Source organism: Lampetra planeri, chromosome 19, assembly GCF_965212315.1.
Source record: "Lampetra planeri chromosome 19, kcLamPlan1.2.h2, whole genome shotgun sequence".
Classification (NCBI taxonomy): Eukaryota; Metazoa; Chordata; class Hyperoartia; order Petromyzontiformes; family Petromyzontidae; genus Lampetra; species Lampetra planeri.
In genome coordinates this window covers 11,263,784-11,291,655 of record NC_136125.1, presented here as the reverse complement: position 1 = coordinate 11,291,655, position 27,872 = coordinate 11,263,784, and the positions used below count along the sequence as shown (strand labels likewise).

Here is a 27,872-nt window from a genome sequence, read left to right as displayed (position 1 = left end):
GGATAATTAATGTACATCTCCTTTACAGGTCCAATGTTACGTAATAAGTGGAAACATTTCCTGTTGTTGTTTCAAGCTGCCCGGCACTGCTTAGACTTTGCCAAGTACGACAATTTTCTTTGTTCCGGTTTCCAACAGATTGGCGGGCGGGGGTGGGGGGTGCCTCTACTATAACCGCACAGCGAACTGCTCAGTGGCGCTGACTGGCTCTGGCTGGTTTTTGCACGACTGACGCAATGGGAAGAATGCATTTCCAAAATTACTGTGCGATGGGTATAGCGTGACCAGCTATTGGGCAACAGCGGATAATGTGAACATCACCTGTGCCACACCACTATGCAAACCTAACTTGGTCAAGAAAATTTGCCGACAAAGGGCAGACTGTGCAGCAGCAGCAGCAGCTTCTGCATGAAAGGAAAACGTACTAAACATAGACTCCGATGTGTATTTCATCTTGCGTTATACAGATATAGAACTGTATGAATAGAGTGCGCAATATACGCGCTGCGTCTTCAACATTATTTAATCTTCTTGCAATTTTCTCCAGGTTAGTAACACATTTGTTTTGGAGAGAAAGAGCAATGATTATAGACTGATTAATAATGCAAAAGGGTATATGCATAGCAACAGACTGAACACGTTTTTGCGGAAAATATCACGTTACGTACTATATTTACCATATCCCGGCATCGCTATAGATATGGAAATGACCACTTTACACTCGCTGCTGTTCACACGGCAGAAGAGATTAACTTCAACTGGAGGACACTTGCAGTTGGCCTCATCACACAATCCTGCTCGCGAATTGAGCGCTGTGAGCCGTGCCATAAATTCCCCCTCCCCACCACCACCACCAGCCACCCACCCACCCAAGTGAGATTGTTTTTCCTTCTAAATCTTGCACTGGACAAGCAGGGGCCCGTCCTATCCCAGTGCTCTGATTGGTTGTCTTGGCCCTGCATTCACGCGACTGCTCCTCGTGAGATGCTAATCCTGGGGCCTCTGGACATTCCACTTGGGACACCCGTTCAGTGGGGCCCCTCGCCCCATCTCTCCCTGCCCCTCTTCCCGCCTCTCTCTCCCCCACGAAGACGTAGGTGGGTGTGCGCTGCACAAACAACGCCTGCTGAGAGCAGCAATGTTCCCGGCCCGACGGAGGACTTTGACCTCTTATAACCCTGTCCTGTTTTTCGCTTCCAACGTTCCTTTGGAACGTAATTTAGTTTTACGTGAATTTACAGTTGGTGCATTGTTTTTGTCCTACTGCTTTGTTTGAGCCAATATTGCTGATGTATTATCTGGCTGTTTATATATACAGGTCTCGCTTGAAGGATACTTGTTGTCTTGATGGACTTTCAACAATTTGATTAGTACAGTTGTGAGTAGAGATGCCCCTTTGTCACTGATGACAATGTCGAAAGTATGTGCTGCAGATGACATTTTGAATGTCCATCTGCAACGCGCGTCTCGTTAATGTGCACTTCGAAGCCATCAAAATCAATAACTGCATTGTCTGCCATGTGATCTTGCCCTTGCCCGTGCGTGACAGGAGGGCGAGATTGGCACAAGCGGGGCAAACGCGCGCCGCACTCCGCGACTCCAAGCCCACCTGGCACCGTCACTTCCCCCAGACCAAACCAAACGCATCGCGAAGATCTTTTCCAGCCGCTACTCCAAGCCAGAATAGTGCGTGCGTACGTGCGCACACGTGCTTGCGAGTGGACATGCGTGCCTGCGTCGCGCTGAAAGGTCTCGATGTCTCGACAGTGAGCTAAATCTGTGGGAGAGTCTGGCCAACTTTAAACGTGCATCACGGTTGTGGTGCTGGGGCCGTGCAGGCAATGCTGGTATCGGATCGCCCTTCTCTCGATGGTGGTCTGTCGACGTGATGCCGATTGATATTGCAGGTATCACCCTGATATCGGATGTCCCTTGAAAAGCAATAGCTCTCTTTTCCTCGTGTCCTGAGGACTGGTAAAAAAAAAATTGTAATTCTTTATCAACTTTTGCATACCTTTAGCAATATCGTGCGATATAGACAATCTCCAGATAATAATGAGAAATTGGAATTGATGGTCAGTGGTTTCCCACTAAAATGGGCATGGAGAGTGATCTTGTGTTTACAGCTCGTGGTGAGAGCGGGTTAAACCTAAATTGAAAACTCAATTCTTTAGAAGTGCTTTTTGTGTTTAGTTCGTTTTCCTTCTGCAGCACGGTTGGCTACGTACGGTGCAAAAGAAGTTCAACATTACATAAGGACAACCAGAGTTTAACTTCACACAAATTAATTGTATTGACCAAGCAGGGATAGAGGGCCGAGTCCACCCTAAGAACTCGCATGCACTCTGACTACTGTACCTCCTAGCAGGATGTTAGTTTATATTCTTAACATACATGGTATCACAATGCTGCTCTTGCTATACACATGCGTATTGCAGTGCTTGGCAATGCGCCTATTTATATACATTATAGACACGTATAACTCAATGCTGGATAGTTGAAGTTGTTAAAGCCACACCTTCCAACGTATGGGACCAAATGTAAAAATAGAATAGTTTCAACCACAACCTATGAGCCAATCGTAACCTTCGGTTATATGGTGCAATTTTCTTACAATATTTCTCTTCCATTTAGATGTATTTGAACAAGGTTCATGCTTCTGTTTGAAGCCGATTACACCGATTAATATTTGTCCATAATCTTATCAGCTGCTATAGATTTAAAGCTTTTGTGACTGCAGGGATTCATATTCTTCGTTCTTTCGGTAAAGTCACGTAGAAGTGAAATAATAAAATAATATGAATATAAAACAATAAAAAAATAAAATTGTTTAATATTCATATTATTTTATTATTTCACTTCTACGTGACTTTACCGAAAGAACCAAGAATATAGCTGCTAAAGAATTATGAAAAAAAAAAATCGACATTTAAAGTATACACTGGAACACTGTCAAATAGAGCATGGCGCACTTTGTCCTGTCAACACCTACAAATTAGACTTCCAAACATAGGCAGGCAGGGCTTTTCGGCCCTGACATGTGAGTGAACACAGTTCCCCCCACACTTGTGTACGACGGCAGTAGCACGCGAATGCGCTGTAGTTTGTGATTATATTCTTGGGGTTTTTCGGTAAAGTCACGTAGGTAAAAAATTAAAAATAAAATAAAAATCACGACGTTTCGGAGGCTTGTGTTGCCTCCGAAACGTCGTGATTTTAATTTTTATTTTTTACCTACGTGACTTTACCGAAAAAACCCAAGAATATGATCCTTGCAGTCACGAAAGCTTCAAATCTAGTTTGTGATTAATAAGTGCACTTGTAATTGAGAGTGATTTTTTTGTGTTTGTTTCAGTTGTGTGCGATGTTTTTGTCGTGTTTTCAAACATGAGTGTGTATTATGCAAACGAAGTTAACCCGAGGGCGGAGGCCTTTGGGACCCTGTTCCTTGTTTTCCAGTTTAAACGTGTGCAGCTGAACCATGCATAATAAAAGGAAATCATAAAGTAGTGAATTGGTCGGGATGAGTTTCGCAGTGGTTGTGTCAACCACTGCTCCACTGGAACGGTCGTTTTGAGAGGCGATCGTTTGGCCAAGATCGGTCTGAGCTTGGCATGAGACACCTTCACCGCATTCCAGTCACTGGAATTATGCCACCTGTCTTGAAACTATGAGCAGATAAGGATACAACACAATCCTTTGTTGGACTGTACGTCTATGCTCCCCCATCTATCTACTCCCAGCCTCCATCAAGCCGCACTGACCGTGATGATGAAGTCTGGTCGAAATTTCCCTGCACTGCATGAAGAGGCCTTCACCCAGCAGTAGATGGACAAAAGAGCTGTAGGAGTGAAACTATGAGCCAGGAGTACACAGCCTCCCAAGCTACAGATGCAAAATGTTACAGCCTGCAGAGTAACGTTCTTCTCAAGATAGTTGTTGAAGCATGATGTCACCGTGAAGTTGTTTTATGTCACCTTCATGAGCCGACTTTTAACCCTAAACATGTTTTGGAATCTAGCCGAACTGCACACATATTTGGGCAGCATTAACAGTGGCTGTTGATTGTATAGAATGCACTAAATAGGTTCTTATCTTCCAGATTCATTATACTGTGTGTATATTTTATACAGTTCAATTATATACTTACATAGGTTGAACACAATAGAAATTAAATGTATCTATTGATTTCTTTAGAAGCATACATTCCTTCACGTGCCCAGAGATGTACATTTTATGTAATAGTTTCCCTACAAGATCTTTATAAAGTAAATGTTTTGTATCCAGTCCTGGATAAAACGTGATTGCACTGAAAAAAATAAAATTCTCAATTTTACTTTTAATGCAGGTGCTGTAAGTTATTGGGAGATATTGAAACTTGATTTAACCTGGCGAAAGTCAGTTTAACCAGCTGTTTTATATTAAGCATTATGTAATCGGTGCAAGTTGCTTCACAAACTCGAGATAATACAGTACTCGTTTAAATCATATGGCTACTCGGGGTAGTTCATTCCATCTCTGATAGCTATTCCATCTCTAAAAGCTGTTCTATTCTACTGACGTACGTAATTTTTAACCTTCTGGCGGGACCCCGGGGTCCCATAAGCCCCCGGCTCTCGCATCAACTGCATTGCGACGTCATTGTATGTCTGTTGAAGGCGAACGACACGGCGATATATTCCTCACGACGAGCTCGACACGATGCGCTAATCGGAGTGTTAAAGTTTTGTTTCTTCTGCGCATTTGTCCTCGCTGCTGCGCTTGGGCGTGACATGACAACAGAATAATCCGCGCCAGGCGTTTTTGTGTGCGCGGTGGGACGGAGTCGCCAAAAATAAATACATTTTTAATATTTTATTCGGGACCCCGGGGTCCCGCCATAAGGTTATATTACACAAATGAAATAGAAACGCTAAATTTAGAGAAAAACAAGTTTGGTACCGAGTGCCTTTTGTTTGGAAAATCTGGTTCGAGTGGTATTGGCCCTGACGTCAAAATGCCCCGTCTAAATGTTTTCGTACGTGTTGTCTCGCAAGAAATCATTCTCAAGAACCGTGCTTGTGCCAGAGCTCCGAGCTTGCGTCTCAAATGAGGCGGGCCGTGAGCGAACAACCCACGTCCCGCGCCCTTCACCATTGGGTGGGGAGTGGACACACCTTCCCGACTGCACGCAAACGCGTCTTGTGCTTGCTGGTTGCCACATCATCGTCACGATGCGCGTGAATGTGGGGGTAGTTTGCGTGGCGTGTTGAATCGGTGTTTCGCTCACCGTGCTACGACTCGACGCGACACGAGTAACACCGTCCCGTGGCAAGACTCGACCTTAAACGAGTACCCGGGTGTGATGTGTAAGCATCGGCCACTGGGGGCACAGAGACGGCGCGAGCCACAACCACCGGGTAGTATTCCGTTACAACTCAATAGGTGTTCGCTAATCGCATGACCCCACGCTCTGTAATGTTAAAAGGGAAATTATTTTGTGCGACTCATCACTCGGACAATTAGCATTGAGACGTTAACTATCTGGATCGTTTTATAGTCGGTTGTTACCCCCCTCCTAAGCGTGGGGTTCCTCTTAGCCCTCCAATTTGCTCGACACAAAATCAACATTCCAAGCATGAACCTGGCTGAAACATGAGTCGAGGTGCAGCGGGATTTTGTTCTGGGCAAGTGCATTACTGCTGTACCGCGGTTATACAATACTGTCGTAAGAGTATTTCAAATGTGTGGTTAGTGTTGTGCACTGGCACGGGCACACAATAGCCATTGGTAATGATCACGTGGTATTTTATTAGATTTGAATTCCCTAATGCAGCTGTAGTATTAATCAAATCGTCGAGTGTGTAAACTGACTCCGTGGTTAACGGTGCCACCAAGCCTCCTTAGATTACAGACAATTTGCGCATTAGGGTAGAGCTAATTCAGGGCCATCATCAAATCTGCACATTCGTGACGAGCCATTTTACATTTCATTCAACCCAACGTTAAAGTACATCATTAAATGTTAATTGATGATCATTAAATTGTTATTGAGTTTCAAATGTGTTGTCCTTCCCGCGCACCTCCGATTAGCACGGTTGGCTACGTACATCACACCCTTTGCAAGTGAGCCACTAATCGCTTTTTAGTATTTACATTTAAATAGCCGCGCAGTGCCGTTTCATGTGGACATTCGCGGCATGCAAAGTCGAGAGCGACCGTGATAGGCGGGCGGCATTTGAATGAGAGGCCTCTTGCGTGGGTTTTTGTTGTTGTACAGCGTTTAAAAAAAAGAGTTTGAAAAAAATGCACCGAGCGTCGTTGCTATAATGGCCAACTTCCACCGTGATCTGTGTGCTCTGTTTGGTTTGCTAATTGTAAGTGATGCGGGTTTACTCTCCAACACACCGGTGAGCTGAACTAGTAAACTAATTTGCACATTGTTTACGTGACAAATCTTACGAATTGGCTATGTCGGGTGGTGTCGGGTTTAACCGACACATTTATATTTACGCGATCTAACCCCCAGCCCCCCCCCCAATAAAAAATAATAAACACCTTGATTAAGTGTTCTGTTTCGCCCACGTGTTTACGTCGGCATAAGTTGTTTCCCACATTCCAATAGCTAGCCATGATGGGTCAGCCCTCACCCGTCAACATGCCCGCCCCAAGAAGACCACAGCAAACCGGGATGGGTGGTGGGGGCTTCAATTCCATACATCAACGAGTTCGTCATCGGCACCGGATGAGTGAGCGAGTCCAGGGAGACCTGGATAACAATCAAACAAAGTAGGGGCAGGGGAAGAACACAAATCCATCATAAGTTACCAAAGTAAATGAAGTGAATGAGGGATTTGAGTAAAACATCTGTCAGGAGATGATTCAATATTAACAAATACATAATTATATATATAAAATGCAGTATACGCGTTACTGTCTGGATAGGCCCATAGTAAGAATTTAGTGATACAGTACAATGGTGTCTCTTTGTACTTCTGTTCATAATAGCCCTCTTCTAGCGGAACGAGATTGCACCTACATCGTAAAGAACTTCATTGACATGGCAACACTTTGTCTTCAGAGAGATTAACTTTAGAATAACGACCTCAACTTAAAGTGCACTTATTGTAACGCATGCCAATTAGCTTATGCATAAGCAATCACTATCGTTGTCCTTGCCACTGATGTTCAAAGGACATTCATATGTATGTGTGTTGAACTTCTTGCGCAGTGTAAGTAGCCAACCCTGCTAATCGGAGGTGCGAGAGGAGGACAACAAACTAAACACACAAAACGCAGTTCTAAATGAGTTTTCAAACTCGATTAAAAAGTGCATAGCTCTAATGGCTTGCGAATATCGGAAGGAAGAGCGTTCCAGACGGCCACGGACGCGCATCTGAAAGCGGTGACCGCCGTCTTTGTCTTTGCTCGATGGCTTCGCCAAAAGACGCAGCTGCCGCTGCTGCTGCTGAGAGGATGAGCGGATTGAGCGTAATGATGGTGTATGGCGAGATCAGCGAAGTTTTGTGGTTCATTTGTGCCAAGCGCCTTGGATGGACATGGTCGGAGCTTGCAAGTGCCGTCATAGTCGAGTTCACAGTACCCTCGTGGCATATGCAGCCTCCACACGTGCGCGTCTTAAGCCACGCAAACACTCTGATGCCATGTTTCAGTTGCACAAAATGAAAATCGGGAGAAACATTTACTTTGAAGAAATTCTCAAGTTCCAGCGGCCTGAGCGAGCCGTGTGTGTTGCCCATTCAAGTGTCACACTGTTGACTACCCCTTGAACAGACGCACGCGTGACGGTGCTGTGGAGGTTTGTACAAAAATACATGCGGGGGCCACGTGGCGTGACGCGCTCGCTCCCGCCGCAGTCAATACACACGTGTCTCGGGTTGTTTTCTACTTAACGTGTGCTTTTAAAAGAACACCTCAGTTATTTTTCCACCATCATCGGTCCACTGTTGGATGAATGCGTTCCCATGCCACCACGGTCGTGTGATGTCGCAATCCCCTGAGCAGATGCACACGTGCCCGATCATTGCTTTTTTGCTCCATAATTTCTCCGCTTTTGGTTCCCACGCCGACGCAAGTCTTCAACCAGCAAGCCATCGCCACGCCTTCTCGCCTGCTGATGCGTGGACAATAGCAGAGAATCAAAGCTTGGGAGGGTCGAGACATCGTCTCAAAAATCCCATCGCTTATTGCTGTAAAACGACACAAACGCACGCGTCACTTGATACACTATACTGCTGCAATTACCACGTCGTTCTAATGTACATCCCTTGGTCAATCTACTGCTAAGATGAAGATGTTCGCACACCGCGCCAGCCATGGTGTTGCTTGACTATACTTCACCGATTTGAAGCTTTCGTGACTGCAAGGATTCATATTCTTAGGTTTTTTTCGGTAAAGTCACGTAGGTAAAAAAATTGTAATCAAAATTTATAAAAGTAAAATAAAAAATAAAATAAAACTCACGACGTTTCGGAGGCAACACAAGCCTCCGTCTTCAGGTGGAACCGTCACAGCACGATAGCTGTATTAATTTAATGTTTTTACCTACGTGACTTTACCGAAAAAAACCTAAGAATATATTTCACCGCGCTGGTCAGAACGAGTTGGTTAAGGGATGCGGGAACGGTGGCGCAGTAGTTGACGCCGTTATAAGTCCGGTTTTGTTTCAGCTCTGTGTGACTCACGCGTGGCGCAGATTAACCCATCGCTTAGCACCTGCCGCTTGCTTCGCACTTTGCAAGGACGTTCTCTGCTCCGCCGTTTGATGTGGGACGGCGGCACTGATGGCTGCGGTGCTGTGGATGGAATATTTATGGCACCCCTGCCTCTCCAGGAAGACACTATGGACGGAGAGAAGCATAACATCTGATGTATAACGATACATCGGTTGATATCAGTTATGTATATTTAAAAAATAACCGTACGTGCATCGAGCCGAGTAGGATGGGATGATAGGGAAAGTGAGCTTACCACCGCGCCACTGATTCACCCACAATAGAGGTTCCTTCAAATATATTTTTAACGGATAATACTACACTGTAACATGAAAACAAATGTATGTTAATAGCTTCAAAAAGCCATCGTTGTCAACACGTGCCTGGAATCTTCTCCAGGTGGTCTCCAGAGCCCGGAGGCCACATTCATCGTGGTATTGTTGCCAATTCTCGGAAGTGTGATAATTTTTTAAGCGCCCTGTATATATTATGGAGATTAAAACGAGGTTTTCAATAAATGTAATGAAGTCATTTATACCAAGTGGCTTTGTGAGACCAACGACGCCAGTCTAAAACAAGAGTTCTGCAAGAAACACTGAACAATTTGCTCTCTGGCTTAATTTTGATGACATGTGATTTTTTTTATACCTATACGTGACTTTACCGAAAGAACGAAAGAGTAATAGAAATGATGCCCTTAGCTTGCGAACGCTCTCTAATCTTCTTGGTTATTTCGGTAAAGTCACGTAGAAGGGAAATAATAAAAGAAAGAAAGAAAACATAATTTTTTTTTATTTTATTATGCGTTCTTTTAATTATTTAATTATTTCCCTTCTACGTGACTTTACCGAAAGAACCAAGAAGATGAATCCCTGCAGTCACGAAAGCTTTAAATCGAAATTTAACCCTCTCTAATTTGCGTGTTCCTCTTTTTGTGTCTCGGTGTAATTCCAAGCATGTGCCTCTCGATGCTTCTTCAGCAGCTTTGATTTACATTTCCTTTGTCAGTGTCCGTGTTTGAATATGAAAGTGACGAGAAAAAAACATCGTCACAACAGGACAATGCAACGCATTTGTGCATTTTTGGAATGTCCACGTTGCTGATCAATGTCTCACCAGCGAGGTAATCTATGGGTTCATGCCTTTGATGTGCCTTGTTAAATATTAAACCCAGGAACGCATCTCTGCTCGGTGAGACTATTTCACATCGCTAATTAACAAATACATTTGACTTGAATCATTCTAGATTCTTCATTTAAGCAATCACACCCTGCGTCAATTTCTGCATTTGGATATTTAAACCATAAGGCCATCAAATTGCGTGTAGAACATGAAAATACGTTGCAATCTCACTGGAGGAAACGTGTTTGTGTGCAACATTCAATACTAATTCACGGCCACTGCGTCAATCCACTGCTGGATGAAGGGCTTCCCACGCCAGGTCAATTATCGGGGTTGTATGACCATACTTCACCACCCTTGTAGTTGAGAGGTTAGCGAGTGGAAGTGGGTGAGCTCAGACGCGTTTCAGATATCACTCGCCACTGACTCAAGCCGTGACCAGTCCAATAAATCAATGCGCCTATCAGATATACACATTTTTTAATGATCAGTTACGGGAGAAATCATTGCGACTAAAGAGAGACCTGTATTAAACACATGTGAGTGCGATACGGCAGAAACGCAAAGCCAAATCTTTTCCCCTGCGACTTACAATCGAATTAACAACATCACTTTTACTATTCCAAGACACGAAAGTGAATTCGTTGTCAGTTGAATCGTCAACGGTGAGGTCGGCACGTGGAGGAACGGGCATGGATGGGGTTGGTGGGGAGGCTGGAGGAGCGGAGATGAGTGGAGGGGAGGGAGGTAGAGGAGGGAGGGGAGGGAGTGGAGTGGAGGCAGAGGAGGGGAGGGGAGTGAGCGGAGGGAGGAGACCTGGGACGATGTCGTCACCACTTCCCGGCCTTTAAAAGCGACGGCTGCGCTGAAGCCCCCCACAGGACGAAGTCGTCAAGCACCCCCACACCTCCCACTGGCATCTCGCTTCTTCCACCATCACCATCACAGCAGCAGCAGCAGCAGCTCGCATAGGCCGGGCTGGTCTCCAGGCACAAGCGGCGCCCTGCTGGAGGAGGACTTCTCGCCCAGCACCTCGATTCGGGTGAGTAACCCCCAAGCCCGCCCGGCTTCTCCGCGTGTGATCGCGATGGTTGGGGACGGCTTGGCCAAGGCTCGGGTTAGAAACGCGCTGGGGGGCTAGGGACATGGGGGACATGGGGGGCTGGGGACACGTGGGCTGGGGGGCTGGGGGGCTGGGAGGCTGGGGACATGGGAGGCTGGGGACATGGGAGGCTGGGGACATGGGGGGCTGGGAGGCTGGGAAGCTGGGGACATGGGGGCTGGGGACATGGGGACCGTTGTACTAACAATGCCAACTCCTCTTCCTAGTGCAGACGTTGGTACGTTGGCTGGACGTCTGAAAGTAGAACGTGCCGGGTCGTGTGCACTGTACTCGTCTTGCGTTGTCCACGTGCTCGCTCGCCCACGTGGCCACTGTAGCGCCGTGACCGCGAACTCGCCGTTCACGATGTTGGCGACTTTGCGTATCGCTCGCTCGCTCGCTGTGCGCGGTGAGCTTTGTGTCGAGGCGGAGAGCCCATGGAGAACGAAGAACGAAGTTTTCTCTCTCTCTCTCTCGCTCTCTCTTGGATAACGCGCACCATGGCGAGGCTATCGTATACACACACACAGGCAGGCAGTGGATTAAAACGAAGGGCTGTGTGAGAGGCACGCGTATTGCCAGACCTGCCAGACCTGCTCGAATAGTGATTGTGAGTGGGGAGCAAGCGAGCGAGTGATTGTGAGTGTGGAGCGGTGGTGATGCGCTTAGCGTGCTGCGCTGCGCACCCGGCGACCCTGGTTTCCGCTCGCGGTGTTGGGGATTGTCTGAACCGGGCCTCTCCTAGGTCGACCCGGCCTCCAATGAGCACCTGGGGCGGTGTTTAAATCATCGCCACTGGGAGAGACAAAGGCGGTCGGGCGTGGTGCTGGCCAACCACCCCCCCCCCCCCCTCGTGTACCGTTCCGGCCTTTAGGTGCTGCTCGCTAACAGCACTTGCCCCTACAGTCTGTTAAGGCTACACTGGGGGTCTTTGTCTGTATATGGGCACTGGTGTGTGTGGTTGGCTATCGATCTGTCTCAACACGCGCATTGTTCAATGCGGAACCGGCTCAGAGCCGCGACTTGCATGGCCACTCCCCGGCGTGAGTCGTCAACGTGCCACGCCACGGAAACAAAGACAAAGATCCCCCGTGTAGCCTGTCACAGACTGTAGGGGCAAGTGCTGTTAGCGAGCAGCAGTGCCTATAAAGGCCGGCACGGCACACGAGGGGGTGGGTGGCCAGCGCTACACCCGGCTGCCTTTGTCTCTCCCAGTGGCGATGATTTAAACACCGCACAAGGTACTCATTTGAGGCTGAGTCGACCTAGGGGAGGCCCAGGACCGGTTCAGACAATCGTCACTGGGTGTTGGTCGAACTCGGGTCGCCGGGTTCGTGGCGCAGCGTAGCGCTAACCGCTGCACCACCGCTCCCCGCACACACCACACGCACCACCTCCTTGCTAAAGTTCAGGGGTCGTCAATGTGCGCTCATTGTTTTAAGGACTTTCTTCGTGGTGTTATTTATTAAGCACCACCGTCTCGTGTTCACCACGTGTGCATTGGGGGCTCTTAAAATATTGAGGGTTTTTTACCGCATGAGAGAAGAGAAAAACACAACGGCTCCTCGTTGTTATGTTGGATGCCGGCCCCTGCCACAATGGAAACAGCTGTTGGGCAACGTCGTTGTTGCCTGTTTTTGTTGCCCAACTGTGCCAAGTTCACCCGGGCAAATGAACGGAATAATTAATGAAATGGTGCAGTGGTAAAAACATTTGTGTGTGTGTGTCTGCGAAGATGGAGGAGGGATCTTCCTCCTGGCCTCGCCGCCAACGGTGTTGGGTCGTGGGCGTTCATCTCGGATCTCTTGCTTCGCCGCGCTGATTCATCAGAGGGGGGGGGGGCTCGTGTAATCCGTCGCTCGCCACTGATGTTAGCCGTGGCCTTGGGTCGTAGCGTGGTGCGGGTTTAGCCGCTGCGACCACCGCTCTCTCCCCATAGTTGCTGGCCGAAGTGGAAACTATTGTAAATGATGGCACGTGGCTTTATAAAGAGACTGTTAAATTTCGATTTAAAGCTTTCGTGACTGCAGGGATTCATCTTCTTGGTTCGGTAAAGTCACGTAGAAGGGAAATAATAAAACAATATTATTTCCCTTCTACGTGACTTTACCGAAAGGACCAAGAAGAAAAAAAAAAGAGACCGTTGTTATAATCCACTGCTGGATGAAGGCCTGGGGTTTCTTTTTAAAACCTTTATTTCGATTGAACGTTAAAAGCACACTGAGAGCAACTGATGACGGTGATGCGACCGTATGTATTATTTTTGACGGGTACTGTATAATTGACCATGTGCTTGAACTTTAATGCATTGTAAATTGATGATATCGGCCTCGCTGCTGAATGCGAAAGGCGGCCCTCTTCCAGCAGCGGGTTCGCGAAAGGGCTGTGCATGTCACCACTGTGTACGCGTGTCGTAAACTTTCGTCTTGTTTCGCGCCCCCCCTTGTGCAGGGGAGCGGACTGGCTGTGTTTCGCGGACTGCAACAGGATCGTATTATGCGCTTAAAGAGTCGCGTCCCCGCCACTCTTATGGAAGAAGCCCTGGTCCAAGAATTCTGCCAAACGGTCCACTACAGTGAAAGGGACGCGTTTCGGGAGTCTTGATGAGCTGAGAACCCTTTTCCCATCAAGGTGAGGACTTGCAACCACCACCAACCCTTCCTCCTCCTCCGTGGTTTTCGTTTGAGGCTCCAGTCTTGGCTGCTGTTGTCGCTGCCGCAACGTGTTCAATTCAACGTACTCGGGGCGTCTTGGTGAAATGCACTTTTAATCTGTGGCATGGGCGAAGTTGCGAATGCTCTAGCGTCATCTTGTGGCGAGTGTCATAATTGCCCGAGCCACGAAGCATGTGGTGTATGTGTTATGTAATGGTAGACATTTTAACACGTAGGCTTTCGCGACAAATATCGTCCATAATAATGTGTTTTTGGTTTGGATCGCGATCTAGCCCAAAACACCTCTTATGGTTAAACATTTGTCATGGCCACTGAGAAATTAAGAGATAAATAAAACCAAACTTTTATCCGAAATAAGATTTAGTAGGTTACAGTTTTCCAAAATGGGATTCTTGTGATTTAATGTAGTTATGTACAGGGTTATCCCGATTGTTATTATAATGATTCTGTCCTTTGTAAATCCTCGGCTGGATGAAGCCCTCTCCACTTCATGTTAATCGTTGGGCTCATTTGACCATACTTCACTATGCTGGTCAGTGCGGGCTTGTTGAGGAGTTGCAGACCAAGGCTGGTTTGGTTATTGCTCGTCACTGGAACCTATTTCAACGTCAAATTTTAGTAATTCTCTCAAGTCTTGTAAATATATCCTGTGATTTTTCTTTTCCAAAACTTGTATTACATTGAATGGCTGCTGCTTAAACTAAAATGAGTTTACTACAAATGACCAGAGCAGGGATTGTCTTCATCTGAAGTGGAGTCATACGTGTTATTGAGCTTTCTTGAGTAAACATTTTCCAAATGAAGAATTTTTAATGTATAGGAATTCGTAATTTCAAAATCCTTGTTATTAAACTCTGTTTTTCTATATTTGTTTTGTTGTCCCCAGATTTCGGGCAGAGTACACCTACCTGCATCTTCATTACATCAGTCCCGCCACCACTACCACCTCTACCAACCCTCCGCTCATTTCGTGCTATAAAATACATTCAGAATTAGGCTTTTTTTCACGTTTGTGGAAAAAAACGTTTTGGAAATATCCGCCGCAAGTCAACATAACACGCTCGCACAGAGGGGAAAATGGTTGGTCTTCGGCCCACGGATGTTCCGCCGACCGCGGCTGTGAAGTTCATCGGAGCCGGCACTGCGGCGTGCATTGCCGACCTCATCACGTTCCCTCTGGACACGGCTAAAGTCCGCCTGCAGGTACGGAGTGCGCTGCTGTGGCACCACCGCAGATGCACTGCTTGAGTGTCGACTTAAACCGAGAGTCGCCGTGCGCCTCCTACGCTCGCGCGTCGCCAGAGGTCTCGGCATCGTTACGCTGTCTGAAATTATGGCACTGGAAAAACAAATGTGGTTGTTGTTGTTAGTATCACGATGGTAGAGCGGCATCGTCTGTCAGGAGGCACTGCAGCCGAGGGGATTGGATTATGGGGCGACTTGGTTTGACACATGGTGAGCGATGAAGGGTTTTTAATCCCCAACCTCGTATTACGTGGTGTATTTACCCATCACTTGTAGAGTAATACTGGGTTTCCTAAAACCTTTACTTACCTAATACCTAAAACGCACGTGTTGCCAATCCTAATTTGTCCTGCCAAAATTAAGTCGATTGTCTGAACATCTGCTGGTCGAGAGAATCGAGAGAGGCGACTCCATTTTATATTACCCAGCGGTCCACTTTGGGCGCGTGGCAAATCGCTCGCGGGTCAACGAAATAAGGTCTTTCCGACGTCGACCGTCTCTTCATCTCCCGCGTTTGTGCCGTCAGGTCCAGGGCGAGTGCCAGCGCGGCGGAGAGGGGGCGGCGCGCTCTGCCGGCGTACAATACCGCGGTGTGTTCGGCACCATCGCGGCCATGGTGCGCACGGAGGGCCCGCGCAGCCTCTACAGCGGCCTCGTCGCCGGGCTGCAACGACAGATGAGCTTCGCCTCGGTCCGCATCGGCCTGTACGACTCCGTCAAGAACTTCTACACCAACGGCGCTGAACGTGAGCTGCCGCCGCTGCTTTTGCGTGGTTTTTTTTATTGTTTGCGGGACGGCGGTGAATTAATTTGTAAGCTCGTGGTACGCGCAAGGATGGGTTAAACCAACTTTAACACCTTCTACAAATGATTACGAACTCGTCAGATTATGAACTCGTCGGACAGGCTGGAAATTAGATTAACAATGCCTGCAAAGGTTGACTTGTCAACGGAAAAGGGTGCGCTTGTGACTGTAAGATAGGTGTCCTCCAATTATGCATTGCATTTTTACTTAAAACTTTCGTGACTGCATCTACGTGACTTTACCGAAAGAACCGAAGAATATGCGCATTGCATGTCGCGTATTGTCACCATCCTGCGTGTAAATTGCACACGGCGTTGTTTTGGATCGCCAGCTTAAAACGAGTCAAATTTGTGGCCGTGTTATTTTGGACCGCAAATTAGGAGATTGTTTTCGATTTGTATATCTCGGTGTGACCTATTCACCACAATGTAAACAAAAACACGCACAAGTTTTAAATAATCTAGTATTTATTAATGGCAATGGAACGGGGTCACCTGCTTGTGAAAATGTTCAGTTTGTGGTCACCAGAAAGTAGATTAGATTTCCAGCAGCTTATCGGTGCAGGCTTGAGTGATATCCCCTTGTGTGGATGGGTTTTCTCCAGGAACATGAGTGTTTTGGAAAAAAACAGTACTCTTCGTAAGCTGTTATCAAGACTTGTTGACACGATCCTGGTTACAGAGAAAGTAATGTAATTGTATAGTCTTTGTGGATTCAATATGCCATATGTAAGCATTAACCACTAATTCCGACTGTACTCTGTGAATAGTTATAATCCACTGAAAGTCTCTATTAGTAACTGTTACTGAGAGTGGTCGTGCAGTTGTTCAAGCACCGCACGATGAACCCGGTGACCTGAGTTCCATTATTGCTCGTAGCTAACATTGGCGATGAGCGATTTTTTTTTCTATAAACTGGTGCCGAGTGTTCCCTTTGCCAACCTGCACTGACAAGCGCTGTGAAGTATGGTCAAATAACCCCCACGACTGACATGCCCTACAACCGATATGGTGTGGGGAGGCCTTCATCCAGCAGTGGATTGACAGACAGTCAACGATTTTTTTTTTTACCATTTTACATTTGCCAGGTATCTCTTGCCCAAAGCGCGAATGAGTTTAAGTAGTTTATATACCGCAAGGGTATACAGTATTACTGCCTGGCACACAAATGTACATTATGCAATACGTTAGGGAATTCTGCTGAGTATAGATATGTGAATCTCAGATTGGCCACTGTTGTTCTTTGAGATAGGACGAGGTCACCTTGGCTCGAAATGAGGAATTTGAAAACTGATGTTGAATTGTAATGTGATTTTTGCATAGTTGACTTATTTTTTTCCATTTTTTTTTTTTGCGTGCGCATCGCAGACGCGGGGATTGGCTGCCGCCTACTGGCCGGCTGCACCACTGGTGCGATGGCCGTGACCTTTGCGCAGCCCACCGATGTGGTGAAGGTTCGATTCCAGGCGCAGGTGAACATGCTGGGCACCTCCAAGCGCTACAGCGGAACCATCAATGCCTACAAGACCATCGCACGGGAGGAGGGCGTCCGTGGCCTCTGGAAAGGTAAATGCACGGCCGTGTTGCAGCCTTCCGTCTCTTTACAAACGCATCCCCCGCTCTCTCTCTGTCTCTCCATTCCCAATATCGTGCTGTTGGTGTCGTGTTGCGAGACGGAGAATCCGTTGAGAAATCTCGTGTCGCAGCGTGCCCCCTTCAGCCTCGAAGGCTTCTGGGGAGTGGGGAAGCCTTAGGTTTTTCACGGGGACTTCTTAATGTTAACAAATATTGTTCAATCGGCCTTGTTTAAATACTTTTAAAAACGATGAGACGTCGTACGTTCCCATGCACTCGTCTAATGAGATGGTCGTATTAAGTTGAACCACGCGTGATGGTCGTGTAATTCTTCTGATTGTGACCGTGTAGGCACCGGCCCCAACATCACGCGCAACGCCATCGTGAACTGCGCAGAGCTCGTGACCTATGACATCATCAAGGACACCATCCTCAAGTACAAACTGCTGACTGGTGAGGCCCCCCCACACGCACCTACGCACGCATGCACCAACTAGTGCAAGAGGTTGCACGCTGGCAGTGCAGTGCATCCTTAGGTCTGGGCAGGGTTCATTCTTCCAACCCGGTTTTTGTTTTGACGGGGCATTGCTCCCATAACCGTGAAAAAACTGCCACCCTTAAAATGTTCCGAAGCCCCGTATTTAACACGAAGGGAACACTAATGCCAAGCATGTGTGATTTTTTTTTTCACCCCCCCCCCCCCACGCGGCAAAACATTTTATGCAATTTGCTCATTTAGGCAGTTGCAATTTCGATATGAATGATCAATTGAATATCTTCTGATGCTTCATATTTTATTCATATCTATTTTTATCTTATTCGTACGATTTTTTTTCTATGAAACCTAATCCGAGGCATGTGACTTTCATTTAATCGTCTGTCAAATCTCACATGCACGTATTGCGAGCGTTGTGTTAATTCGCATGTTTACATGAGCGACTCGGGACCCTCTTATTATTTTTGGACGCACCCCAGTCCACGGCAGGATGCACGCAACACATTTTGTACACCCGATTTTCAGGTGCATGTCTGCATTTGATTATTGTTTAGCCTGCCGGTTGACTTGTCAAGCGCGCCACTCACCCGGGCTGCCCTGGCCAATCTCAATCCGATTCCCTCTCCTCCGTCTCTCGCAGACAACCTGCCCTGCCACTTCGTGTCCGCCTTCGGAGCGGGCTTCTGCACCACCATTGTGGCGTCTCCTGTGGATGTGGTGAAGACGCGGTACATGAACTCTGCCCCCGGCCGGTATCCCAGTGCCTTCAACTGTGCCTACCTCATGCTGACTAAAGAAGGAGCCATGGCTTTTTACAAAGGGTAAGAGCGTCAAGCACCTGCCCCCTCGCCGCGATGGTTGCGTGACGTGATCTTTAAACTCGCAGCTTACGCCGCTCCCCCCGTGTATGCCCATCGTCTCCACTTGTGTGTATTGCTTGTCCGTTTGGCGTAGTGGTAGGTAGTTGGCACGTACTTTTTCTTAAATATTCACGTTAGATTCTTAATACACATTACAGTAAAACCTTGGATTACGAGCATAATTCGTTCCGGACACGTGTTTTGTAATCCAAAGCACTCGTATATCAGTTGTGATCACGTGACGCTCGGCAGACAAAGAGTGTACACGTACTACTCGTATTGCAAGACCTCGCTCGTTTGTCAAATTAATATTTATTTAAAAAAAATTGCTCGTCTTGCAAAACACTCGCAGACCAAGTTACTCGCAATCTAAGGTTTTACTGTTGTACTTGTATGAAATTGAGTGCGTACAGAACAATTTATTTACAATTTGCGCAAATGATTTGGTGCGACGTTGGCTTGGGAACAAACAATAAATCAATCTCAATTTAGACTGGAGAGCCAAACTTTCCAATGCAAAACAAAGATTTGATGCTTTGTATTTAGATGTGATTGATTGGGATGGGGGATGCTTAATCATTACATGCCAATTCCACTCTTATTAAATAAGCGTCATACCAATTTTAAGAGGGCACAGGACCTCCATGTCAGATACGCCGCTACGAGCGCGATGATGAAAGTGGATGTAGAGACGCACCCTCGGATATGTCTCATAAAATATCATTGTTTGCATTTTGTATATTTACATGTACACACACCCAATGTTGAGGTCTGTGTTTTAAATGAATAAGTTTTTTTTTATAATGAAAGCATTAGTCACTAAAAATACACTTTAATATTCTAACAGAAATCGCCTACATGATGATCAACAAATTGCTTCTTGATCGCACCTTGTCTTGCATTGGTTTAACACGTCACGTGATCCTCTTGGCTTGCAATGATTGGGGGGAGCGGGGGGTGGGGAGATTGGATCTTCATCTCGCATGGCTGTGTGTTCGCGTTGCTTGACGCGCGCGTTTTCCGTGCGTGCGTCGCTTGCAGGTTTGTGCCGTCGTTCCTGCGCCTGGGCTCCTGGAACGTGGTGATGTTCGTCACGTACGAGCAGCTCAAGCGCGGCATCATGATGGCCAAGCAGTCGTGGGAGGTGCCCTTCTAGAAGGAGGTTGTGTGCAGCCCCCCAACGGTCCGTCGTTCCGTGCACGTGACCAAGCACGCGAACGGCAGCCAAGTGGTGCAAGACGTGTCGTCGGACAGAACAACATTACGCACAGCAAACATTTTGCTCGAAATAATTAATATTCTTCTTCTTCATAGGGCTCATTGCTCCAGCCGTTACTGCCCCTGATCTATGTTTTCCCCAAATATTAAGGGGTTTTTTTTGTTTTGCCTGTGTTGCTCGTCAATGTGAAACACTTGCTTTGAAACTCTTTAATTATTGTAAATGGCCAAGTTTAAGTTGACTTGCGGTGGAAGGAAGAATTCGCGCGTTAAACCCAGACCAGGTTAGGGTCCTATTCCACCAATGCTCTGCCTTTATCGTTTACGCCTTTGCCGCATATTCCAGGATGTTTCGCAGCAAAAATAATTATTTTTCCTATTTTTTTTTAGTCTGTATTTTGAGTTTTTATCATTAAATTGTTGTGCCTTTTGATCGCTGGTCGAAATTTACTTTTTTTTTTATTAGTGGCAGTTGTAAGTAGTACAACTGTTCTAGTACATGGTGATTATTTAAATGACTTTAGGAGGATGTCTTCTCTGGTGATATTTGCACAGCTGAGGAATCTTTGTTTGTGCTTAAACTTTGGGCATTAACCATACGAGGATTTTAATTTCCCTTTTATCATATTTGCAGCAGCTTCAACCTTTTTAATGAACTTACAACCATGTGTTGACCAGCATTTTTCCGGGTTTTTTTGACCTTGCGACAGCATTGTTAAACTAACTGCATCACTTATGCACAATTGTAAGTAGACCAAAACTGTAAGATTGCTGAATTTCGGACGCTCGGTTAAGTGAGCAATAATTAATGTGTATTTTATAAGGCGACAGCTGCTGGTACAATTAGAGTGGTGGACGTCTTTCTCGAATGGCTGATTTATTTGCGCGTGTGTGGGGGGGGGGTATACGACTATAATTTAACGTTTACATTTCAAACTAGCGCGTGTTTTCTATGGATGGTTCACATTAGGCCCCACAAACGACAGGGTTGAGGATATTTGAATTCCACATGAATAACTTATCGTGGCGGTTCTGAATCCTGATGTGTTTTATCTCCTGGTGCATGCCCGAGTTGTGCTTCTCTGTGGTTCATTTCTCTGCGATGGTACGTGAAAGCTAACTGGGTGCTTTGTTGACACGTTTTTGAAACTATGCACACGCGCGCGCGCGCACATCTTCAGTTTACCGACACAGCTTGCTGTGGGCGTTTTGAAAATGTTGGTTTAATTAAATAAACTTGCATGTTTTAAAATGTACAAGTGATCGTGTTCCTTGTCTTATTTCAGCCACAAAAAAACGCAACTACAGCGTGATACACCTTCACGCGTAAACGTGAAATGTAATTTAATGATGGAGAGTAACGAGGAAAACCTCACTGTGCATGGTGGTGGTGGGGGGGTGCGCAAGTGTCCAGACCTTTTGTCAAACTTTTGCTGAAGGCCTCCCCAGTGTTCGTCTGCCCCGAGCGAGAAGTAGCGGGGGAGGGTGCCACGTGTCTCGTGCTAAGAGGACTTTAAAACACAAACACACCAAAGTCTTGCTCTTCACCCCCCACCTTGTGTGATTTACGAAGGCTACCGATATCCGTTGCTTGCAGCTGTGTGGAACTCTATTGTCCGGCCCGCTCCAACGATTGCTGATGGTTTGTATCTCGCATGAAGGTTGCGATTTAAAGCCATACTACAACATGGTGCATCGGTGGTGCTTCGCCAGTCCTTGAGATGTGTGCCAATGATAATTGCAACTTCAATAGCGCCTTTTATTAACTAAGGCGCTTTTACATGCCAATGGGGGTGGGGTAAGAAGTGGTCTAAGTTAACATGGTAAAAGACTTCCAAATGATACATTATTTTCGGTGGAACTTGAAGGCTTCAAACGGAGCCGGATTCCGTTGGCAGCCTTTGTCAGAAACCACCCCAGTGCCAGTGGCACGGAACCGAGGGCCCAGAAGTCACCCCTGGATGTTGAGCTTCGGCATGTAGATGCAGAGGAGATTTTATAACTCTGCCGAATCGTCATTGCCACAAATGTAAAAGATGTTGCGTGAGGTTGTTGAACCGCTGGAGTTGCAATCATTGTCATGGAGCTGGGCCTCGGACCATGTGCCTGCCGGTCCAAATGGGTCAAGGCCCTCGATGTGAACGATGCAATGTGCGACCAAAGTGACGTCAAATGCAGATTCTGCGCGCGTCTTCACACTCGCTGGAGCCTTATCGATGTCTTTGTTTAACCAAATGCTTCTCGGCGACTGGGAATGGGAGAGCCTTCAAAACCCGTTCCCGATTCCAGCCTCGTCAAAGAGTTATTAACAAAGTAAAAACCGAACCCCCCATAACCCTGCGGTTCACAACCTTCGACGCGGCGGACCCTGGGTTGGAACCGCGATGGTCGAACGTTCACGAACATTGTGCGTTTCATGGGTGGAAAAAACCTGATTTTTCCAGCGGCAGGCATCGGGTTTTTTCTGTAATACAATTAAACCCGATTTCGGGGAATTAAGACCTGGTTTAATGAATACGAAACTCTAATCCAAGGCTTAGGCTGCTTCCTCGTCGGTGCTGCTATCGTACTCGGGGCCGTCGGGCACGGGGTAGTCGTAGAATGCGGCGGGCAGGTTGGTCTTGATGAACACGAGCTTCTCCACAATCGTGGGCGCCAGTGAGTTCCTTAGCTTGGAATGGATGAAGCCCATCGTTGAGAAGTTGGTGCGTTTCGGTGACGGCGCACGGCGATGCCGTGAACACAAACGACCTCAAGCGCGACAACTCCACGACGTTTAAATGCTTCCACGTGGCACGCTTCCACGTGCGACGTGATTGGGGGGGGGGCGGGGCGGAGTGATGAAGAGGGCGGGAGCAAACACCCCACGCTCTCTGATTGGTTAAGGGCACGTGCAACGAGAGGATTGGCGGGGGGGGGGTGAGAGTCGGGGGGGGTGAGAGTCGGGGGGGGGGGGCGAGAGTCGGGGGGGGGGTTGGGCCCGGGGTGAGGGGGCGAGAGAGGCGACGATTGGTGGAGGGGGAGGTGCGGTGATGAGGGGCGCAGGCAGAAAGAGGTGAAAAGAGGGGGCGGGAGGCGCAGTTTGTGGGGGGGGCGATGCGAGAGAGAGCGAGGGTGCAGGTGTGGGACCCGTGTCGTGAAATAAAGACGTTACCTCGTGGAAACACACAAAAAATAAAGACCTTGCCTTGTGGATACAAAAAAGAAAGATCTTATCTCGTGGAAACAAAAAAATAAAGATCTTACCTCGTGGAAACAAAACGGGGCCAGTTTCCTTAACAGTGATGACGTCACAATGCTGCAACAGTGACGACGTCACCATGCTTCAACTACAACAGCACTTGAAGCATTGTGACGTCATCACTGTTTAATGGTCGAGCGGAAAGTATCCGGCGCTACAAATCACAGAGTCCTGCGTTCTAATCCACCTTTAACATTTTATTTAAATGTTTTTTTACTCATCAATCATAAATACGAAGTAAATTATTATGGGTTTTTTGTTTATTTTATATTTTTCAAAAAAGATAACTGAAGCGAGTATTGAAAAGGAGAATGATTTAGTAACCAGAAAACACACAACACTCACTAAGCCCTCGTGGTGGAGGGGTAAGTAATCTCGCCTCTGGAGCTGGCGACCCGGGTTCAAATCCCCAAGTGAGTCTATAAAAAAAATAACGCTATGAGGTGTTGAAATGGTACGTGGAAAGATGGTTGAGCATCCGAAAGATGTTGGTTGATGTTTGAAGACGCTGTGGAAGTCAGCACGAAAATAGGAAGCGAACTGTGTGGTGTGGAAACCGGGCAATCCCACATGAAGGAACGAACATGTGTGAATGGGCAGGACAGATGGAACCCGCAGGGTTGATGACGCTGAAGAAGAGGTGCAATACCAGAGGACCTGTAAAGAGGAAATGAATCAAGATTTTTTTTTATATTGATCCCGCTACAATTTTGGCCACTAGGGGGCGCTGTTTTGACCACTAGGGTGCGCTGTTTTGACCACTAGGGGCGCTGTTCTATGAGAAACTCCATTGAAAGTGTCACTTTCTTGCAATTAAATGCTTTTAAACCGGCTTTTCAATATACTGAAGCTCCAAAGCTATTGTTTTATGCAAAATCTCAATAAAATCTGCCACTGGAACTCAAAAGGTAACTTGATAATGGTAAAATAAAATTGTTCAGCTACCCAGGAAGCGCTACTGAGCTATAATTTAGCGTTAACATGCTGTTTTCACAACAAATTTTACCAAAAACCATCTCAAAGATATAATGATATATTTCCAAACTAATTAAATTTGGCTTTTTCAATCTTTAAAAACCATAAAACAGCAACCTGTGGCGAATTATGGTCAAATAACCCACCACGATCTGCACAAACTGGGACAGTTATTATTCTCGCAGGAGATTGACAAAATAACTGCATTAGCTGAAACAGCAACTAGTTTGTACTCTGCAATAAGTATGTTTCGTCTTTTGTTTTTGTTGAAAAATAGCCGGGAAACTGGCTAAACTATATCCAGTTGAGTAATTCTATAAAATACCAATTAAAAGTTACTGATCAGGTTAATAATTCTTCACACCAAATTATGACTGGCACACCTGATTTATCCGCTGATAATCGGTGCCGAAAACCTCCCGTGCAATTGCGAAATCTCATTTTGAAAATCACAGGTGAGCGAACCATTCGAGCAACGGTACTTAAGAAACCATTCCCTTCCTATCTCCCCCCTCTGATCGTGCTCCACTCCCCCCGTGCCCACGCCGCCCCATGCAGCCGGAGGCATCAACTCTCCAAAGCCCAGTCAGGATCCACTCTTCCTCCTATCGCTGCCCTCTCTGTCTCAAAACTCCCTCTCCGTAATCGCCCACACCGCAGACACCATCCTCCTGTTCAAGTCCCAGGCTCAAGGCCCTTCCTCTTCAACTCTGCCTGTGGCTCTCCCGTTCAAATGACTCACCTCTCTCCTCCACTCCTCCAGCGCAAAGCTTTAAAACAAGCCGCGCTCTGATGTCCTTCGCTCCCAGGATCATCACCGCCGCCCCGTGTGTGTCTGTACCCCGGCGCTGAGATCCGGTCACATACACAGACACAGAGACACACCAAGGCGCTTCACAAATCCCACCCTACACCGTCGAGGATTTCCATTGCGAGTGTTGCCCTCTAGCGGTACGGGAGATGCAGCACGAACCTGACCGGTGGGGAGAACGGGTTTGGAGACGTGAATCTGGTGCCCGTGTCTGTCTGCGCTGTGCACACGAAGCCTGCCTCTGGCCACCGGAGGCGTGGGAGGCTGCTCACTGTTCTTGCCTGGTTTTATATAAAATAAAATAAAGATTTTACCCGCCCACAGGTGCAAGGGATACCATCACCGGAGCACGCAGCTTGCATGGATTTAAATTTGATGTTAATAGCGCTGGGACATCGGCAGAAAACAAATCCAGACAGAATCCGTTTATTAGACAGAGACTGTGACGTTAGATTACCGTAGGTAAAAAATAAAATTAAAAGTTAATACAAGTAATAATGGAAATAAAATAAAAAGTAAATAATAAATGATTTTATTTGTTTTATTTCCATTATTACTTTTATTAACTTTTAATTTTATTTTTTACCTACGTGACTTTACCGAAAAAACCTAACAGTATGAATCCTTGCAGTCACGAAAGCTTCAAATCTAGAGTTAGATTACCGGGCAATTGAATATTATCTCTCTCTATATATAGACAGTAATAACTTTGACCCACTCGCCAAATCGAATCACATCTCTAAAGATGACCAGATTGCATAGCCGGTGCTTCAGGCTGCTGAGCTGTGATGGAAAACCGAGCGCAGTGAAGCAAAATCAATTGTATCCACTGTACTGTACGTCTAGGCTCCCTCGTCTTTGCTACCTGCCTTGACCAACCAGCACTGATAAGCGTGGTGAAATATGGTCAAACAGCGTCCATGGTCGACACAGAAGTGAACATGACTTGTAACAGAGAAGCACTAGGTGCCACATGGTGCCACGTTAAGTTTGTGGGGAATAACAGCCATTTTCTGTACTCTTGAGGTGGAAGCAATTAGGAAATAACACTTATGTAGAGAACTTCCCACGAACGCACTCGGAGACGGAGGTAAGTTAAGGGCTTTCGCCGAGGGTTTATTAAAGCTTAACAATAACACACAAGGGTACACAACTCCCAAGGGGCTAGGGGTCCTACTCTGAGTCCGGGTTCCTGCCGGCTAGCTCCGGTCTCTCTCTCTCGTGTCGGATCGTGGAGTCTACCGACTCCACCGACCGGAGAGAGAAGCACCTCTACGGCTACCACCGGCTTCTCCCCAGACTCACTATTCGATCCCTCTCTCTATCCCTGGTTCCCTCTTCACCCTGCTTACTCTACCTGTTCCCACAGTGACCCCGCTTACGTCACGGGGTCTCCCTTAAGTACCCTAGGAGACGTGACGTCATCGCACTGAACGGCACATCTGACGTCACGTCCCCATTTTACTCCTCTACACTTAGTACCCAGGAACCGAAGCAAACGTTGACGAAACTGGTTACGCAGCAGATTGACTATTTTCTTTCGTAGACTTTTACAGCGATCTCGCAGGCGCTGTAAAAGTTCCGCACATTTATTGCTAATAAACAAACACATCTTTCAGCATTTGCAGTTCACTCGAGTTAGACGTTTACCTATTGTCATGTAGACCACTTTACGTCCGATGTTTTTATTGTTGTATATTACGCTATGCTGCCACGTCTAAGCTATCTGTATTCAGTAATCCGCACTGACCAGCGTGGTGAAGTATGGTCAAATTACACTAAAATACATTGGTGTTACAATGGAGTTGTTGAGCAGATATCCTTGAAAAAAAGACTGCTGGTCTCAATGGGCCCTTACGTGGTGTGAAAAAAAAAGAAGATGCGTTTATGTATCACCACCACCGCCATCATCTTCATTAGCAGTAGCCATAAACATTCTACTGCTGGATGAAGATGTTTGCAAGCCAAAGAGCAGCAACTGAGTTCTGTGTTTTGCTCCCACGCCACTGACACAAGAGCACAAACACGCCGCCCTACAGCTCACCCAGCCCACCAGGTGATCTACCTGAACCTCGCCCAGCCCACGAGATGATTCACCTGAACCTTACCCAGCCCACCAGGTGATTCACCTGAACCTCACCCAGCCCACAGGTGATTCACCTGAACCTCACCCAGCCCACCAGGTGATTCACCTGAACGTTGCCCAGCCCACAGGTGATTCACCTGAACCTCACCCAGCCCACCAGGTGATTCACCTGAACCTTGCCCAGCCGGCCATCGTATATCGATCGATACCTCAGACTGCCTGCCAGTATCTGCACAAGAAGCCGGCAGCCGGTATGTGACTTAGCTGGGACTCACCACCAGAGTTGAACATCACACGGCCCTTCTTTCTATCAACCAGGACTGTGTTTGCCTGCCCAATATAACTTTGTTGGTCCTCAAGGCCCGCAGGCTGATGACCTAAATTGTAATTTTGTGTTTACGTAGTGGCACAAACCCACGGTACATTAATGTATCTAACATAGCATCGTTGATAATCCACCACGAACGACGTCACAATGTGTGTACTGCTATCCCATTATTGCTCATCTGACAAAACCTCACCGAATATTTAAACAATGCCAGAAGATGCACGCGGGCAGGTCTGATTGTTTGTATTATTTTAGAGAATTACAAAAAAACATGTTACCAGGATGGTAAACCAGATTATCGAGAAAACCCCAAACGTACGACAGAGTGACTCGGCCTGGAACACAGACAGCGCAGCCACCTACATGCAGCACGACTTCTGTAATCACGTGTGCCAACACCGTATCCATTGTTCAATGCTGGTACTCTTATAAACAACAACCTGAACGAGCTTTCTCGACTTCTCCCCCCCTCCCTCAAGACGCAATTCTGCCTCCCTGCTCCAGCTGTTCACAATAATCACCGCCGCGTAGCGCAGCCTGAGCCAAGTTCCACTTGCTGGAAACAATCTGGAAGCGGCCGTGGCCTCCCGTGCCACATCGCCAGCTTCCTCTGGTGGTCT

The 27,872-nt window shown here is 46.9% G+C and overlaps 2 protein-coding genes and 1 long non-coding RNA gene across 8 annotated transcripts in view; 2 read left to right on the top strand and 1 right to left on the bottom strand.

Moving 5' to 3' along the window:
* The window catches only part of C2CD3 (C2 domain containing 3 centriole elongation regulator), a 46,181-nt gene extending 41,845 nt beyond the window's left edge, over nucleotides 1-4,336 (top strand). For 3 of the 4 annotated variants that reach the window (XM_078603013.1, XM_078603012.1, XM_078603011.1), the window contains exon 35: nucleotides 1,550-4,336. In XM_078603013.1, the coding sequence (XP_078459139.1) occupies nucleotides 1,550-1,687 (138 nt within the window). In that variant the 3' untranslated portion in view covers nucleotides 1,688-4,336. Of the gene's footprint in view, nucleotides 1-138 lie in introns of all 4 variants that reach the window. The other variant, XM_078603015.1, reaches the window with a different exon arrangement.
* A 1,952-nt stretch (nucleotides 4,337-6,288) lies between these two features.
* LOC144724129 (uncharacterized) lies at nucleotides 6,289-9,437 on the bottom strand. The gene is made up of 2 exons (XR_013586442.1): nucleotides 7,914-9,437; nucleotides 6,289-6,748 (listed from the first exon to the last, which is right to left on the bottom strand). It is a non-coding gene; the product is annotated as an uncharacterized LOC144724129 (long non-coding RNA).
* A 1,266-nt stretch (nucleotides 9,438-10,703) lies between these two features.
* Nucleotides 10,704-21,070, top strand: UCP2 (uncoupling protein 2). 3 transcript variants are annotated; one of them, XM_078603025.1, is made up of 8 exons: nucleotides 10,704-10,878; nucleotides 13,426-13,569; nucleotides 14,500-14,816; nucleotides 15,385-15,604; nucleotides 17,031-17,228; nucleotides 17,589-17,690; nucleotides 18,374-18,554; nucleotides 19,635-21,070. In XM_078603025.1, exons 3-8 carry the CDS (start codon nucleotides 14,691-14,693, stop codon nucleotides 19,747-19,749), a joined length of 942 nt encoding a protein of 313 aa, XP_078459151.1. In that variant the 5' UTR covers nucleotides 10,704-10,878; nucleotides 13,426-13,569; nucleotides 14,500-14,690; the 3' UTR covers nucleotides 19,750-21,070. The 3 variants fall into 3 exon arrangements, with proteins under 3 accessions (XP_078459151.1, XP_078459149.1, XP_078459150.1); XM_078603023.1 differs by having other exon boundaries at nucleotides 13,390-13,569; XM_078603024.1 differs by lacking the exon at nucleotides 10,704-10,878 and adding an exon at nucleotides 12,687-12,711 and having other exon boundaries at nucleotides 13,390-13,569.
* Nucleotides 21,071-27,872: the final 6,802 nt, after the last annotated feature.

What these genes read in the sequence shown, in the direction of transcription:
- UCP2 (XM_078603025.1), top strand. Translation starts at nt 14,691, where the DNA reads ATGGTTGGTCTTCGGCCCACGGATGTTCCGCCGACCGCGGCTGTGAAG. An exon ending in CGTCCGTGGCCTCTGGAAAG is followed by an intron (nt 17,229 to 17,588) that starts GTAAATGCACGG and finishes GTGACCGTGTAG; the next exon opens with GCACCGGCCCCAACATCACG. An exon ending in CAAGTACAAACTGCTGACTG is followed by an intron (nt 17,691 to 18,373) that starts GTGAGGCCCCCC and finishes CGTCTCTCGCAG; the next exon opens with ACAACCTGCCCTGCCACTTC.